Genomic DNA, 17,493 nt, shown 5'->3' with positions numbered 1-17,493 from the left:
ATGTATATGTGACAACTTCAGAATAAAGGGCACATTAAAGAGAAATCAGAAGAATAATTTGGAATAGAGTTAAAATAAAGTACCTATATATACGAAGATATAATATACATTTTATCACAATTATAACTATTATGAATGAACTGGCCAGCATAAGGGTATGTGACATCTAATAAATTCTTAAAAATATTAATGAAAATTAATGCGGTAAAATTACTTAAATAATATCAATGAAGTATTAATGAAATGTTGGGTACTTGCTGATTTGTGTACCTTTTGGCGTTTAATCAACCCTTATACTTAACTTTTTAAACTGTAAGTTTTTGTTAAGGAGATTTTTGTACCTTTTGGATAGATTTTCCTTTTTGTCTATTAGCAAAGTTACGCCTGCTTTACAGATTTTTTTAAAATTTGGAATAAGCTATTCTATCATTATAACCTGATAAGGTGTTAAATCGGAACCGTAATTACCACTAGAGAGATCTTTTTAAAGAATGGTTATAGTTGCGGTCCCCAAACCATCCTCAATAACCATTTTTTGGAGAAAGCGTTTTGAATAAAATAGGAAGGTATTTGTACGTAAATAGCAAAATTAAACTGCGATTTCAGTACTTCCTTTTAAGAGGAGCAAGAAAAATAAACTGCGATTACAGTACTTCTCCCTAAAAGGCAAAGATTTTGAATCGAACGACAATTCATTGATGTAAATCGGTTCACTCATTGATAATTTTAACGATTGCAGTACTTCCTCTTAGTAGGTGTAAGAGCATGATGGCACTTCACAGCCACGTAGAGGAGCTTTAATCACTTCTTCGTGCTAAATTTTATCAAAATCGGACTAAGCTTTGTAGAAATATTGGTAATAATAGTTTTAGAAAGGGCCTTATTTGGGTGGGGCGAACTCCCCTCCTTATGAGGCATAGCGTCGAGACTTTTAAAGTACAAATCTGTACAAAATTTCGATTCGAATGACACTTCATTCATGAAAATCGGTTCACGTGTCGATAATTTGAAACGATTGCTATATTTCCCCTTAACAAGTGTAAGAGCAGATCGTCGCTTTATTGTTAGGTAGGGGAGCCCTAACCCTATCATCCTACCAAATTTTATCAAAATCGGGCCAAGATTTACAGAGTAATTAGTAATAATAATTTTGGAGGGGGCCTTACATAAAGGGGGCTAACTCCTCTCCCATTCGATGCACAGGGCCGAGACCCCCAAAAGGCACATCTACATAAAATTCCCAATCGAATGACACCTCATTCATGAAAATCGGTTCACGCGTTTAGGCGCTACGTTGTTTACAAAAAAGGTAACAAGAACAACAACAACAACAACAACAAGAAGAAGAAGAAGAAGAAGAAGAAGAACAAGAACATTTTTTGAAAAAGCGGTTTTTGCTCATTTTCGGCAACTTTTTTCTCGAAACCTATTAGATCTGGGTGGTTGCAAAAAAATTACAGTTATGAAGGAGGGTTTGGAGTAAGATTTAAAGAAAATTTGGGAATTTTATCTTTTATAGAAAAAGAGAAAAAAATTGTCAAAGTTGGGTGTTTTTCAACGTTACGCTTTTTCGTGCAGTTTTTGATGGTCAACCCTTATACAACTGTCCTACCGGACAGTTTTAATTACTTCGTGAAAATTTTTGGTATTGACTTTTTACCGGAAGTACGCATTTAGTCCTCTGAATACGAATAACTACTTTTTAGAAAGTATGAGTTTATATATGTAAACAATCGAACAGATTATGTCGAAAACGGTTAACTTAAAAAGAGAGGTATTTGACTTACCCTAGATTTTTGGTGTATCGACTACTGGAGGTCATTAGAGCTAATTTTGGAAATTCTGCGGTTTGTAACACCACGTTGAAACCACGAATTAAGCAATACTATCTTACAGTTATTAATACTTACGATAGAATCAAATATTTTTGTCTTATTAGCTGTGACTTCATCAAACTAAAATTATGATTTTTTTTAAAAAAAATTTCCCAGACTTTAAATCGGCTACCCTAAATGAATAATAGACTCTTTAAAACCCTAAAATTGTTTACATTTTTCCGTGACTTTATTGACGTTCATCCTTTGTTCACATTATTCACAAATCAAACAAGTACTGAAAACATTTTATTTTACATTTTCAGGAAAGGCACCTAAACAAAAATTACCTATTGAAAAAATAAATTTCAAAAAGATGGCACAATTGCTACAATTCACCATACTAGAGAGTAATTTTGAAATTTAATCTATATCATTGGTATATTAAAAACTTGACAGAAATTTAAATGGTTCCATTTTTACGGTGGTCAATAATTCTTCATTACGTAACAGTCAAATAATTGTCAATAAATTGTTTATTGCCCTAATATAAAATAAAAAGTGTTGACAAAGCTTAATTGATCCGACATTACAAAATATTATATTATTTTTTATTATTTTACCTGCTCTTCAACAAACAATATTGTCGGCCTCTTTATTTCATCTCCTTATTTATCTGGGTCATTATAAAACTGATTAAAAAAAAAAGGTAAAATTTATTTGTTTGAAATTCAAATTGAATTACACTCGTAAGTAAGTTTCCTATTTACTGATGTGTGTATTGTTAAAGGTAGGTACAGAGAAATACTATCCTAGAGTGGATGCCCGATAACTTAATTCAGGGTAATTCGTAGAGTAGCCCGTAAGGCTTTTTTTTTTTTTAAAAAAATAATTCCATTTCTGGGATAATTTTCTTTCTATTAACACTGGAGGACCAGACTAAACGGCATTCGACGTATTTCTTGAGGTCTCAATTTACAGTACTGGGGTATATTGGCTTGTTTCTTGTTAGCAAAGATGCTAATGGTGTTAATTCGATTGAATTAAAGGAGTATTAGTTTGAGTTACTTTAAAACTAACCCTTTGAATTCCGCAAAATGTTCCTTATCAACTGATTAGTAATAGCTATTAAACCCGCAGGTGTTCTTCAACAGGAAACGGTTTGTCAGTGAAATTTTGAATGGCTGCCAATATAATATGGAAAATGATACTTCAACATCTAAACATAGTTCTTTCCAATATTTATGCTGTAGAATTCATGTAAACAAGCTGTCCAACATAAACTCTACTTGGGCTTGGTGTTACTTTAAAAAAAAAAAAAATATTTTAGACAACCTTAACATTTAGAATGGTTTTTCATAATGATTAGTGTAATCAAGTTTCAAAGTGTCAAAAGAAATATTTTGTAAGCTTTGTTTTTGTTAATTGCAAAAAAATCAATACTTAATTTTTTGAAGACTACATTTTAGTGTAATGGTTTTAAAACCACGAATAATTGCTAGGATCCTTTTGATTAGGAACCAAGTATAAAGTTCATAAATAGGAATTGCCATTCAAAACTATTAATTTTCGATATATTATATGTTATTACTGTATGAATTCTTAAACAAGTTAAAAAATAAGATTTTGAAATGAATCCAATAAAATATTTAAAAAAAAAATAAATAAATATAAAAGCGAAGAGAAAAGCTATGGAAAAACAAGTTCGCCCTTAAAGTTATTAACTAGGATCGATTAATCGATAAAAGCTAAGTTTAGATGTCCTACTACTTTGTAGAGCATGGAAGGTTTTATATTCAGCTCCTCACAAACCTTCATTTACATGCTTGAGCAACAGCACTTAATTCATATATAAAAACTGAATTTTTTTTTATCGGTAAAAACCTTTAATCGATTAAAAAAAAAAAAAGAATTCAATTAACAATTTTTCGTAATAAAAGAAATTATAAACAAATTAACATATTAGCGTTTTATACTTAATCTGACAACCAATTTTATTGCACCAGTGAGGAATGCAGATAAGAGTGATAATTAGAATTATGAAAGCATTAAACAGTTGACACATATTCACGTAATGTAGTGAAACAATTATCTAATATTAAACAAAAAATAATGATGTCGATATATTCTTTATTTGAAAAATTAAGGTAAGTCTTACATTTAATTACATCGTATTTAATTGCAATATAAGCATTGATTATTTTTCCGACATTAAGTTGTTGATTCAAGTAGTTACTTTTTAAGCAGAAAACAATAAAATATTCTTCCTTGAACTCAAAAGAATTTACAGAAATATAGTTAACCAAAAGGAAAAAGAAAAGAGATTAATTTTTTCCTCGAAGCGCTGAGCAATTATAAAAAAAATTCTCAGATTCTGCCAGCCAACTGTTTTTTTTTCCTCTTAAAGATTATTAAAAATATTTCCATACTCATTTTGAAAAGTTATGGTAGGCATCTTTTTACGCAACTTGCAAGTGTTATGCAGTCATTTGAGAGTTTTGAATTCGAGATAATGGGAAGCTGGAAGATCCAGTAGAGGGGGTGAAGGATTTATATATTAGTTCTCTTCATTAACAAAATACTCCATGAACCCCAATGATGAGGGGTCGTTTAGTTTTTAAAGGATTTTGAACACTATGATAAATTAGATTCAACTACAAATTTTAATAGTAAAATGTAAACCGAACGATTCTAATCGATAGTTGTTTAAAAATATTTACAGTAAATTAAGAGCGAAAAATTTCCTTAACATTTATATCTTTTTTCTGGGCAAGGATTTCAAACTGTAGTAGAACATTATTAAGATTTACAAATAAGCAAAATACCTAAAATCGGGGATGATAAATAGTAACCTTAACCGTCTTAAAATTTTTTTTTTCTTCTTTGTTCTTGGCTTTATGGTGATTTCTCATTGGCTATCATGCAGAGGTTTATTTTTATGTAGTGGACGGTTTGTCTGTTAGTCTGTCTAGTTTTAAAGTCACTGTCTGAGAGAATTAGATTTTACTTTTATTAGTCCTAATGTAGTTATACAAGTCTAGGTAAACGTTTGGGTAAGTCAGTGTAGTGTTTAAGTTGGCCGGAAGTTGTCAAGTAATATTGCCTTCCAAAGCTGAGAAAAGCCCTACCGTTCTACTTGCTGCAGGCCAAAAGATGATGTGATTCGCTTCGGCTGTTGATTACCTGTCACAGGAGCATATGGGGTCTATTTGTATGCCAATAAGTGCCAAATGCTAAGGTGAGTAATAGTGATTGAATCCTCAGTCTGCTCATGTAGCAGTTTTCTCTGTTTTCCGAAAATGCTGTAAACTATGGTTTCTCTGGCATTGAGGACTGTATAGAGGAGAAGAATTTCCTTTTACGATTTTTGAGATTGAGTAAATGTCAGACCATTTTCTATAACAGATTTGTTTTTGGAAGTATTTTAGATCTGAGGCAGTTAGTGGCTCTGTTGGTGATTCTTGGAGACGGGTGGCCAGTTTTGCGCCGATATCAGTCTTCTCAATTCTACCCAATCCGCAATGTGCTTTCACCCACACCAGATACACAAATTTACCGTTAGAATTTATTTTATGTAGCACAGTTATCGGCTATAGGATTAACAAGAAAGGGATCACTACCGGGTTGTTTTAATTTTTGGAGAGCGCTCATACTATCACTCATAATGACAAAAGTGCAGAACATTCACTGACCAAATTTGGGCTAGGTATTTATTAATTAATGGCTCTGAGTTCGGATTCCAAATGCTGAATATAAGTTGTAAAGTTTGAATTGAGAACAGGTGTCAGATTTAGGAATCATAGAACGAGCACTCAACAGCGTCATGATTTTTTAGAACCGTCCGTTTAGAAGTAATTGAATTGAGGAAATTTGATACTAAGCGAAGGTAGGAAGTTGTAATTGTTTGAAGAATTAGGAAGGTTTGGTTTGTATTGGTAAAGAAATTTGGTACTAAGCGAAGATAGGAAGTTGTGATTGTTTAAAGAATTAGGAAGGTTTGGTTTGTATTGGTAAAGATTGGTGAAGATATTTGGTACTAAGCGAAGATAGGAAGTTATGATTGTTTAAAGAATTAGGAAGGTTTGGTTTGTATTGGTAAAGATATTTGGTACTAAGCGAAGATAGGAAGTTGTGATTGTTTAAAGAATTAGGAAGGTTTGGTTTGTATTGGTAAAGATATTTGGTACTAAGCGAAGATAGGAAGTTATGATTGTTTAAAGAATTAGGAAGGTTTGGTTTGTATTGGTAAAGATATTTGGTACTAAGCGAAGATAGGAAGTTGTGATTGTTTAAAGAATTAGGAAGGTTTGGTTTGTATTGGTAAAGATATTTGGTACTAAGCGAAGATAGGAAGTTGTGATTGTTTAAAGAATTAGGAAGGTTTGGTTTGTATTGGTAAAGATATTTGGTACTAAGCGAAGATAGGAAGTTGTGATTGTTTAAAGAATTAGGAAGGTTTGGTTTGTATTGGTAAAGATATTTGGTACTAAGCGAAGATAGGAAGTTGTGATTGTTTAAAGAATTAGGAAGGTTTGGTTTGTATTGGTAAAGATATTTGGTACTAAGCGAAGATAGGAAGTTGTGATTGTTTAAAGAATTAGGAAGGTTTGGTTTGTATTGGTAAAGATATTTGGTACTAAGCGAAGATAGGAAGTTATGATTGTTTAAAGAATTAGGAAGGTTTGGTTTGTATTGGTAAAGATTGGTAAAGATATTTGGTACTAAGCGAAGATAGGAAGTTGTGATTATTTGAAGAATTAGGAAGGTTTAGTGTAAATTGAGGAATGGAACTTTCTGCAGCGCTGTTAATGCGCTTAACAACAAATGTCAAATAATTTGCACTGGGATCTCGAGAAAAAGGGATTTGTGAAAGAAGAAGATCCGACTTGAAGATATAATAATCCCATTTAGCGGCTTTCAAATTCCATTTTCGGTATTCCTGTATATTATAAGGGGCATTCTGAACCTGCTTAACGAGTGAAATAAGTATGCCCATATGATCAGATCCAAAGGGCTCGTCCAGCACCTCCCCATTCCATCCTGGGTGCGATAGAAGTAGAACAAACAGAGAGAGAGATCAATTGCAGAGAGGCGTCTGTCATGTCGCTATATTAGTGTTGGTGTCCCGTCTCTATGTAGATGGCATCAATCAAGTTTCTACCTTCAGCATTACTGTAGGAACATCCGAAACTTGTAAGATAAGAATTCAAGTCACAAGCAAAATAAGATTGGAGGTTCAACTGTTCTTATGAGAGATATCGAGAAAACAGTTTTTATTTTGTGCCCAATACAAGGACACTACACTGATCTCTAAGTTTAACATCTTACATCTAATTCCACACGTTTTTGATGGAAGCTGAGTATATAGTGACTTTTTTACTGTTTTTAATGAGGATGCCAGCAACTCCATAACCGTCACTTCTATCAGCTCTTACAACTGCGTAACCAGTCAGAGAAACCAGCTGTGACTTGTTTTAACCAACTTTCAGAAACCAATGCTACATCAATGTTGTTCAATCTGAGAAATATCTCTAAATAGTTTTTATTGGCTTGAAAGGATCGAATTTGAAGAACGTTTAACATTTTGGAATACTTAAATAATAACGGGTTGTTGCAAAAAAAAAAAAATACAGTCATAAAGGAGGGTTTGCCCTATATTTTAAAGAAAATTTGGAAATTTTATCTTTTATAGAAAAAGAGAAATGTTGGGTGTTTTTCAACGTTACGCTTTTTCGTGCAGTTTTTGACGATCAACCCTTATACAACTGTCCTACCGGACAGTTTTAATGAAGTAGTAAATAACAAGATGATAAAATTAGTGGTAAAGAGATAAATAACATATTAAAATTAAAAAGATAAGGATATTGCGGGCATTTAGGAAGTTACATAAATTAACAGTACATGGAAGTAAAAAGATATTAGTAATTTGAAGACAGAATTTGAAGATTTGTCGAAATGATGAAAGGATGTTGCGTAAAATGAGAGTACAGAGCAATGTACACAAGTTTTAAGTTTGCAGCGAGTTATTGTAGACTGTACTTTGTAGTTAGCTCTCTCATCTCTATGATTTAACGATGGGTTAGTTAGATGTGTTTAGAACCATTGTTAACATTTGAAAGAATATCTTCTAGATTGAATGAAATTAGTTTTAAAAAAATCTCTATTTTATCTGACTGAATGTTAGCTATCTGTTTAATTAAGTGACAGATGTATCGCACATTTGTGCAAACACGAGAACCTTTTATAATCAGTTTTTTTAGTCTGAGGTTTTGTTTGTGTTGTCAGATGTTTGTCTCTCAGTTCGTGTTAATTGATTACTAAGTTGTGCCGCACGTTCATATGTTCTAGTCTGCAGTATCCTTTCCTCGATTGCCCGGTGTAAGTTATTGGTAAGCTTTCAGATGAAAATTGTTGTCATCTGTTTGACAATCTTCAAAGGAGGTTCTTGATCTCATTGCATCTTTATATTGTTTCGATAAGAATTCTTCATCTTGTTAAATGTTTCGACTGGTTCAACTGGTGGTACAGTTGTAGAGAGGGAGGAATCTGCTAGTTCGCTAAGTACTTCAAACTTATTCTTAGCCACTGTAGCGTAGGAACTTTTATTGATTATGGTTATTTTTAATAATGTTGTTTTGCGTAATTTTGACTGGGCAAAAAATATTCGCTCGGCAAATATTGTTTAATATCTTAGTCTTTACCTTGACAAGTGACTCACGTGTAGTTCATAAGCTAAATTCAAACGATCAAAACTAACTCTCATAAACAAGAAAAATTGTAATTAACACTAGTTGCTCCAAACTGGACTTGGACTGTGTGAATAGAATTCAAACCTGATTAGAAGATAACAGTTTTAATGATGTAGTAATTTGTAATTCAACAAATTTATAATACCCTAAAGAAGGCAATAATTTTTCCGAAACGTTGGAATAAAGAAATAAATTTGTCTATAATAAAAATGTTTATTTTATTGACCGCTCCTCAATATTGCGAGGAAAAATGGAATTTTCAATTTAATTTTCATTTGTCTATTTAAATATATTCGCAGGTCAATTTATGTATGCAAATTTGTTTGTCATTTTCCTCATTACCATTTTTAAAAAATTAATTTTAACTAATTTTTCATTTTTTGTTTTTGTTTTTTGTTGAGTGATTTTATGTAACAAGAACCTCCAGCAAACGGATATCCATGCGGTAAAGTAATGTTTTATATACATATTTGTTGTAAAATTATTTTTGGCTCTTAAAATAAAGTATCATTATTACTATTATAATTATTTTATTTAAGGCGCATTAACAACCGAGGTTATTGGCGCCCAGAGAGGTTTTTTTTTTAAGTGCACTGCTGGCCTCCGGACAGTTTTCTCTCGTTACCGATAACACTGACTACCACCACACAGTGGAACCTCCGCTTAGGTATCCAGTACACGGTACTAACCTCTGAGCTAGTACCGCGTCCCTTATAATAATCATTATTATTAGTCAGTATCTTTAGCAAGGTTATTTTGCCCGAACTCCTCCGAATATCGGACCTGATTTTATCATGTTATAAAGTACAGGTTATGAAAACATAGGAGATACGAGTTTCAGTGTGAAGGAACTCGTCGAAAGAAATCTAATTAAATAACATTTTTCACTTTCTTAGAAACGATTTGATTCTTATGAAACAGATTTTTTAGGAAATATAAATTTCCTAGCAAAAATTAAAAGTAGAACTTTTAGAATTATTATTAATTTATTATTTTTTAGTCAAAAAGAGGAATATTACAGCAACTGTTAAATTCTAGTTCTTAATTAAAACCCAAAAACTCTGTAAACACGAATAATATGAAATATCCATCAGTAATTGGTATATCTCAGTGCTGTAAAGTAATTACTACACTGTTGTAGGCATCTGCGCAATGCAGGAGGCTGTGAAAAACACCAGCCTTAATATTATTGTTGAACGTTCAGGTTTTCTTTGTACGTAAAGCAGGTTATTCAAAATGTTTATTATTTTTATTTTTTATTATTATCGTGCAATATAAGACTAATAAAAGCTAGTTTTTTTTTCTTTTTGTAAAAAATATTTTTGGGAAAGCTCAGCCTTAGAACCTGAAGGACGGAAAAAGCACATAAAGAGAGGAGAGAAAGAATTTAAAATTAAATTCATAAAGAAAAGCAGAAATTAAATAAAAACTCCCGGTTGAATATGTAGCAGACGTTTTATAGAAAAAGGTTGGTAAGGGCTGGTTGCCCTAGTTTAGCAAGCGATTAGAGTAGGCAGTATACGAGTATGTCTGCCCTCCTCAAGCGAATATACCTGCACTGAGATTTTGAAGCAGCTAACGTACTTAAATTTTAAAGTAAATAGTTTCTTAAGAGCAATAAACTTAATTGTATAACGACTTACATTAAAAATAATTAATAAAACAATAATAATTTCTTTCGAGCAAAAAGTAAATTATTATCAAAACAGATCCGTCAAATGAAGAATACATAATAAATGTTCAATTAAATTCTTTTCAAATTCTTATAAAAGAAGTAAAAAAAAAAGAATATTTAAGAAATGTAGTTCGATTACCTGGATTACTACCGATGAGCGAACTGCTCTGCTGCCATTTAGGCGTTGTAAAATCGATTGTTTGGTAGAAAAGCGCCATCAGTCCAAAGAAGAATGAAATTAGTCCAGTGTAGAAACATACGTAAAACAATAATATTTTCGCTGAAAACAGAAAAGCACAAAGCGAAAAAGAAAAGATTAATATCAAAGAATGAAATTAGTAAAAGATAAAACTTTTTAAGTTATTTGAATGATAATTCAATTAAATTAAAGTTAAAAGATCGACCAAGAAAAATTGTTTACTCCATCTTTGTAGGCAAAGGAAAGTATTTTAATAACGCCAGTATTGAGCTAATTTTATTATTAAACTTTGAAGAATTACCTCAGATATTGACGCATCTTGTAAATAGTCCAATTTATTCAAATATTTTATTTAAAAACAGACAAAACTAAACTGGTAAATTATTAAAAATTACTATGTGAACACTTAAACGACTTTCTGTTACTGCGATTCCCAAACTTCTCAACTATAATAATTTTTTCAAACCAAATTTATAATGAAATCCACGAGAGACAAGTCTAACCTCTACCCTATCTACAACTGTCTTATGAAATCGAATGCTCCTAGAAAAAAATATATAATATGTACATATATCACAAAAGCCATTTTTCGTGATAAACTCAACAGAGGAAAAAATATGCGCTCTGTAAACTGTAAAATTTCATAATTTGGAATTTCAGTAACTCTTTTAATCTTTTCAAATAATGTATGATTTAAAACAATTAAGTTATACTCTTTTCTAATAGCGCATTTGAAGGGAGCCTACTCTCCCCCAAAAAGTATAGAATGCTCTTAATAAAATTTTCCAGAGAAATGTTTCGATAATTATTTATCTAGTTTCAAAAAAAAATCGTTTGAATTATTTTCGATGAAATCTTAAATAATTGAAAAAACCATACAGTAAAGATTTGAAGAAAGGGGAAACTATTTAAATCAGCAAATCTCAAAACACATATTTTCAGTAAAAATGCAACGTTAAAAATAAATAAAAATGAAATTAAATCCGTCAATGATAATGCCCACGAAATTTTTGTATCATAAACTTCATTATAACCTTCCCTTCAAGATATCTTCACCAAGTTATTGATATAATTCAAGAATAAGGTGACTAACGTGTAAGATTTATACAAAAATTTACACGAATTATCTCAAGTTTTAGCAATAAAAGACAAGTTATATTTAATCAATACTACATTTATTAAACTTCATTTTTTAAAACAAGGATTAAAACAAATTAATAATTCTTGCTACATAATCTCAGTTTTAATAATTGTTTTTTTTGTGGGGCCTGAACTTGAATATATTGGGATTTACATAAGTACGAATCGGCCAAGCTAATATTCGCATTAGAATATAATAGATCGAAGGTTAAATATGGATGATAATAGTTAGTTAATGGAAAGGGTAAATTTCTTTTGAAAAATCGATCTCCACTTTGTTGTTAGATCATTGTATTATCAATAAATGATTGAATACTGAATTAGTTATGTCAGTTGCGTGGTCAGATCTAATATAAATGTATACGAGAAGTCGGCAATCGAATTAATTGGCCACGATGAGGCAAATTAAACCATTCTATCCGTTTATACTAGTGAATGGAACTGTTAGTTAAAAATACTCCATTTAATAAATAAATAAATCGTTTAAAAAAAAGTAAATGAGGCTGAAAAACTGAGGCATGAATTTATGGATTTTTTTTTAGAAAAAAAAAAGTAAATTAAAAATGGAAATAAATAATTTTTCTTAATACTGGATTGACATATATTGATCACACGAAGGGGAAGGGGGGTTAAAGGAGGAGAGAGGAAGTTTTAGATGTAGAAGTTGGACGAAGGGTGGTAGGGTTGAGTGGCTGCCCTGCAGCTCAAATCGTGACGTCATACTTTATATTGATCCTTAAATGGGACCCTAAAGTATACCGTCCCAATATCTTAACAGGGCTTGTTTTTAAAGAAGTTTTGATTAAAGGTATTTATTATTCATTACTTTTTATTAAATGTTTGTTAAAATGATATAATTCCAATTAAATAAATAAATGGAATAGTATTGGGCTTGCTGCAAGGGATTTACTTTTCCTGGAGGCAGTTGTTCGGCGACCAGGATGCCCTTGACATACTAAATTCTAATCGATAAAATTTCGGATGGGCTTTTTTTTTTTTTAAATTGTTAAAATCCTTAATTATTTATATTTTATTATATTACAAACAAAAAAAAGTAAATAATAATGATATTTTATTTATGCAAAAAAATAAATTAGTTAGGAGTCATTTTTTTAAAAGACGAATTTTTAAATTAAAATCAATTGATCATATTGTATCAAATGCACACGCCCCATATATTTGTTGAGTAGAAATAACTACGATGTCAAGTGAACTTATAATTGTTCAATTGTTGTGAAGCACACTCATTTCACTACTATTGATTATGTTTAAGCAACTTGTCTTTGCCAATATAAGAAAATGGGGAAAAAATTTTTTTACTTGTGGTATAACGAAGGGAAAAAATACTGATTCGTTAACTCGTAAAGTAGAGAAATCTTACAGTTGTATACAAATATTTCATTCCAAATTAAACAGTTCATTTTGCTAAATTAATTATTTATTTAATGCAAAATTACTCGTAAGAATTTCAAAAACCGGCGCCAATTTGGCTGACGTAACTGGATTATAAACTGACAAGCCTCCGTACAGGAAATTACATAAATTGTAGCCGTACTGTTAATTAAAATGTTGAAATATTTCTGCCGTTTCCAAGGATATAAAATTAAGGATGAATAATTAAACCTTTCCAATTTAATAAACTATTAAATGGCATTTCCTTTGTTTTGTAGGAATAGGCAGGAAAAAGTAGTAACCGCTTATATGACATTTATTTGAGATGAGTGCACTAAACTAAGACAATAAGAACTGTTAGCGTTTACTTTCTGGAAAGATATTTTCTAGATAACGATTATATTACTCGCAGTATCAGTATTTTTAAAGGTTCCGGGTGTTGTAGTCTCTGCAGGTGGAGACGAGCGCTCAAGGCTCTGCAGTGATAAAAAGGTTTTTGGGTTAGGGTGAGATTTCACCCTTAGTTATTGAACCCACAAATCACTTCTATGTAATTAAAAAAGATGAAAACATTTGAGACAATACGGCGCCAAAGTGATCTCTTTTACATTCGATCGACTAAGTGTTTTAACGAATATGTATGTCTATATCTATGCACACAAGGCTTGTTGAAAATCCACAAAGTGAAAAAGGGGCGGAGAAGAAGAAAAAGAAAGGCGAGAGGGGTTCGGCAGCCGGTGGGCCCGACTATCGATTCACCGCCGTGAGGCGACGAGCGCACCTCGAATACCCACTGCCCGTGGCGGCACTTTGGGGAGGTTTTTTTTTTTTTTATTTTAACTTTGGATGAGTTCATTGTGGAAATTTAACCACAAAAACAAATTCAGCTTAAATCATTTTGTGAATAGTATAAAAAAAAGCGCCAACCTGCTTAAAAATATTCCACTTAAACTACACTAAAAGAAGAGAAATTAGCCATTTTATGACAAGTAATGTCATCAGTCATTAAAAAAACTAACTCTACATAGAAAAATAATTGAACTAACTCTAATAACATCAACAAAAAGTACTTCTAAGTTGGAAGGACTTGGGTATCTTTTCTAGATAACTAAGATGAAAGGTGTTCTAAAATTTTGAGTTTTTTTAAAATAAGAGATCCAAAAAAATACAATATTTTCCCAGTAAACTGCTTACCCCATGACGCAAATGTCCTTCCTAGAAACTGGTTGGTCTCAGAGTTCCATAGAAATGTCTTGAATGATTGCCAACCGCCCACCTTGGGAGGCCTTGTATAGAACTCTTCCTTAGCTTTGTCCGCCATCCCCAAGGCTCAGCCTTACACTGTCTCCACAACATCGACCCAACTGCCCCCACTACATCGCAACTCAACCCCACCGCCGACATAATAATATGAAGCCGCTTTTATCAACTTTTCTTTTTCAAATTTTTTGAATTTATTTTTCATTTAGTTTTTCTAGCAGAATTACAAAAAAGAAATATAAAATAAAAGATATTTTTGTATCGTATTGTATTCATTAGTAATTTAATATTTATTTGTATTTTAATTGCTCTCACTACTTCGGATTTGTGCTTCAATAACCGGTCAATATTAAATATTTTAAAAACAATTAAAAAAAAAAAATACATTCATTAAAACAAACTAATAAAAATATCCCATCATTACATTTCTGTTAACTAAAAATATCAAAATAATTATTTATTTACTTCTTATGAAAAATAAACTAGTTATTCCTACTTAGTTAAACCGAACATTAAAGTAGTTTCAAACCCATGGACTAACTCTACAAGTGGAGTTTAAAGTAAGTAGTTTAAACCCAGTCTTACTGAGCGCCAAATAGCGGACTTTTAAATCAATTCAATCTTTTTCAAACCACTCTCCCTGGAACCTATACGCGCATCAAACTTAATCAGATTTCCCAGAACAAATGTAACAAAACACTGTTAACTGATGACTGATTGGTGGCCAAAACTCCTTTTAAAATACCAAATACGTCAAACATCTTTATGCAGACAATACTTCCATATTTCTACTATTTAAAAAACATAGAATATAGCAAGTTGCCTAATTTCCTAAATTAACATATAAATAAACAACGTAAAGAAAATTAATACCTGTTACTAAGGTACATAACATATTAATGTGGAATTAATAAACAGTTTGTAACGTCTTGGAAGATGAATCCTTTGTGCTCATTGAAGGCCCACTGAAAAGTGCGGCAAAAAGAATAGTACGTTTAGATAGTATATTGAAGTTGTAGATAAGAATTTGAAAATGATTAAGTTATTGAATTTAAACTCAAGCAAAAAATCAATGACATTTTTAGTTATACAGCAGCTGTGTTAAATCTTATGAGTGTTTTCATTTAATGAATCAACTTGAAGTGGCATCTATAGCCAGTTTTGTAGATATGTTGTTTTAATCTATTTCCTTTATTTCAATTGGTTCAGTTGTGTTAAAAAAAAAATTAATGAATACACAAATATTTTCCAGAAGAATATTTATGTACTTTCCCTTCAACATTTAGTACGTTAATTCTATTTATCTATTATCTCTTTGACAAAAAATTTCCATGTTAAAAGTTGAATATAAGGTTTAACATTCAAATCCATTTAAATTTTCTCGAAACCTGGTTCCGAAAATGGAAAATAAAAATGAATGAGCAAAAATCAGTGCACATTACTTTTACTTTACGAAAATCTGCGAGTCCACCAGTTCAACTGAACGGTGTAACGATTCCTCCAGCTGACGTAGTACGATACTTAGGACTACATTGACAAGAGACTCACGTGGAACCTGCATAATCGACTGAAACGACAAGACGTGAACAGATGCTACAAGCTACTTACTAGACTACTTGACCGCAGTTCTAAACTTGAATCACAAACCGACTATTTACAAGAAACTGTTTATGGACATACGGAGCAGAAGTGTGGGGCTCAACAAAACCCTCTAACTCCAAACGCCTGCAGACACTACAATCTACAATCTTACGGAAAATCCTGAATGCTCCATATTACATTTCTAACCTTACAATACACACTGACCTTCAAATCCCTTTTGTCTCTGATGTAATAAAGTTTCGCTACAGCAACTTTCACAGCCTAGGAGCTCTACATCCTAATTCTCTTGTAAAACAGCTCTCCTCTCCTCACCTTCCAGACAATCCTCCTCGTTGCTTAAATCGGAATTGGGCTAGAGACCTACTGATATGAGTGCAATCCATTGAGAATGAGTTTCACCAATGGGTGATTACTCTTACCACGACTCTCATGTGAACTTAACCAGTATGATCAAATTTATTTGATGCAACATTTGTTGTAGTTGTAAATATAGCTAATGAAGTGGAAAAAAAATTTGTCAAGCCATTCTTAGGTTGGCTAAGTGAATTTAACATGTAAAATATACCCATAAACGGAATTAACGTCCACTACAATCAGATTTAGTGGACAGAAACGTGAATCAAAAATTATAGATTACGGAACTTAAAATTCTCATAATTAATGCTTTAACTACAAATATGCACCAAGACTGTATATGAAAACCAGCATCTCGACAATACAGCTTAGTATTGCGGGATTGCCTTCCTTGCCATAACAGATTAGTTTAAATACATAGTATTTGCTATAGCTGAGTTTGTATCAATATTCTGATGAATTGCACATCTCGATCTTAAAGTAGATTAAATGAAAATAAAACTTAATTATTTTTTGTAAACTTAACATTGCATTAAGTTGTTGCGGAAACATCTGATTAAAAATCTTTAGCCGATTATTATTAGCAATTAACCGACTAAATAACTAAATATGAAGAAATGTGAAGTGAGTTACATTTTCAATAATTTAATTCAAAATGATAGACAGGAGTACACAAAAGTTCAAGTTAAAACTAGATGACATAGTTTTTTTTTAATTAATAATGAAATTCATCCCTCTATTTTCCTATTTACCAGTGGTGACAGGATTCGTAAAGCCACAATAAAAACCAGCTTGCATGTACAGCCAGCAGAATAGGCATGTAATAGAAGAGAATAGGCTACACTGGTTTCGGGCACGTTTTACGGTTGCATTCTTACAGAAAGCACAAGTGGAGGGGTAAAGGAGGCGTGCAAGAAAAGAGTAATTGTGCGGGGAGAACTTTCGTAGAGGACAGAGAAAGATGGAGGAAGAAGTACAAGAAGGCCAAGGCGGTAGAAGAGGTGTCCTATTATAATGTTAATGAATAAAGAAATTATTTATAAAAAGAGGATAATTAATTTAAATTAATTATTTAGATTATATTCTTAGTTGGTAATAGGTTTTCTTAGGTTGGTAAAAAGGTAACCTCGGGATAGCACAGCCTTTGTATCAGGTCATTATGTTGCGAGCAACGTTAAAACAAAAGTTTCGCTTTAGAAATTCAAGTTGAATTAACTGCAGCAAGTGAAAGAATTTCACGTCGTATTCTTCCTTTTTGTGGGTATTCATGTTGCGCATTTAGGAATGCAGTATAAGTGACGTTCATAT

General features: G+C 31.7%; 1 protein-coding gene across 3 annotated transcripts in view; it reads right to left on the bottom strand.

Annotated features, from left to right (window-relative positions):
• The window catches only part of nrv3 (sodium/potassium-transporting ATPase subunit nervana 3), a 37,714-nt gene extending 22,467 nt beyond the window's left edge, over positions 1-15,247 (bottom strand). Inside the window, exons 1-2 of one of the 3 annotated variants that reach the window (XM_074131440.1) lie at positions 15,103-15,247; positions 10,378-10,518 (exon numbers count right to left, since the gene is read on the bottom strand). In XM_074131440.1, the coding sequence (XP_073987541.1) occupies positions 10,378-10,518; positions 15,103-15,124 (163 nt within the window). In that variant the 5' untranslated portion in view covers positions 15,125-15,247. Of the gene's footprint in view, positions 1-10,377; positions 10,519-14,163; positions 14,331-15,102 lie in introns of those variants that run through there. The other 2 variants (XM_074131439.1, XM_074131438.1) reach the window with 2 other exon arrangements.
• Between the last annotated feature and the right edge of the window lie 2,246 nt (positions 15,248-17,493).

This window comes from Rhodnius prolixus, unplaced genomic scaffold (assembly GCF_049639745.1).
Source record: "Rhodnius prolixus isolate KJV_2025 unplaced genomic scaffold, Rpr scaffold_4, whole genome shotgun sequence".
NCBI classification, from domain to species: domain Eukaryota; kingdom Metazoa; phylum Arthropoda; class Insecta; order Hemiptera; family Reduviidae; genus Rhodnius; species Rhodnius prolixus.
This window is presented reverse-complemented; position numbering and strand designations above follow the sequence as displayed.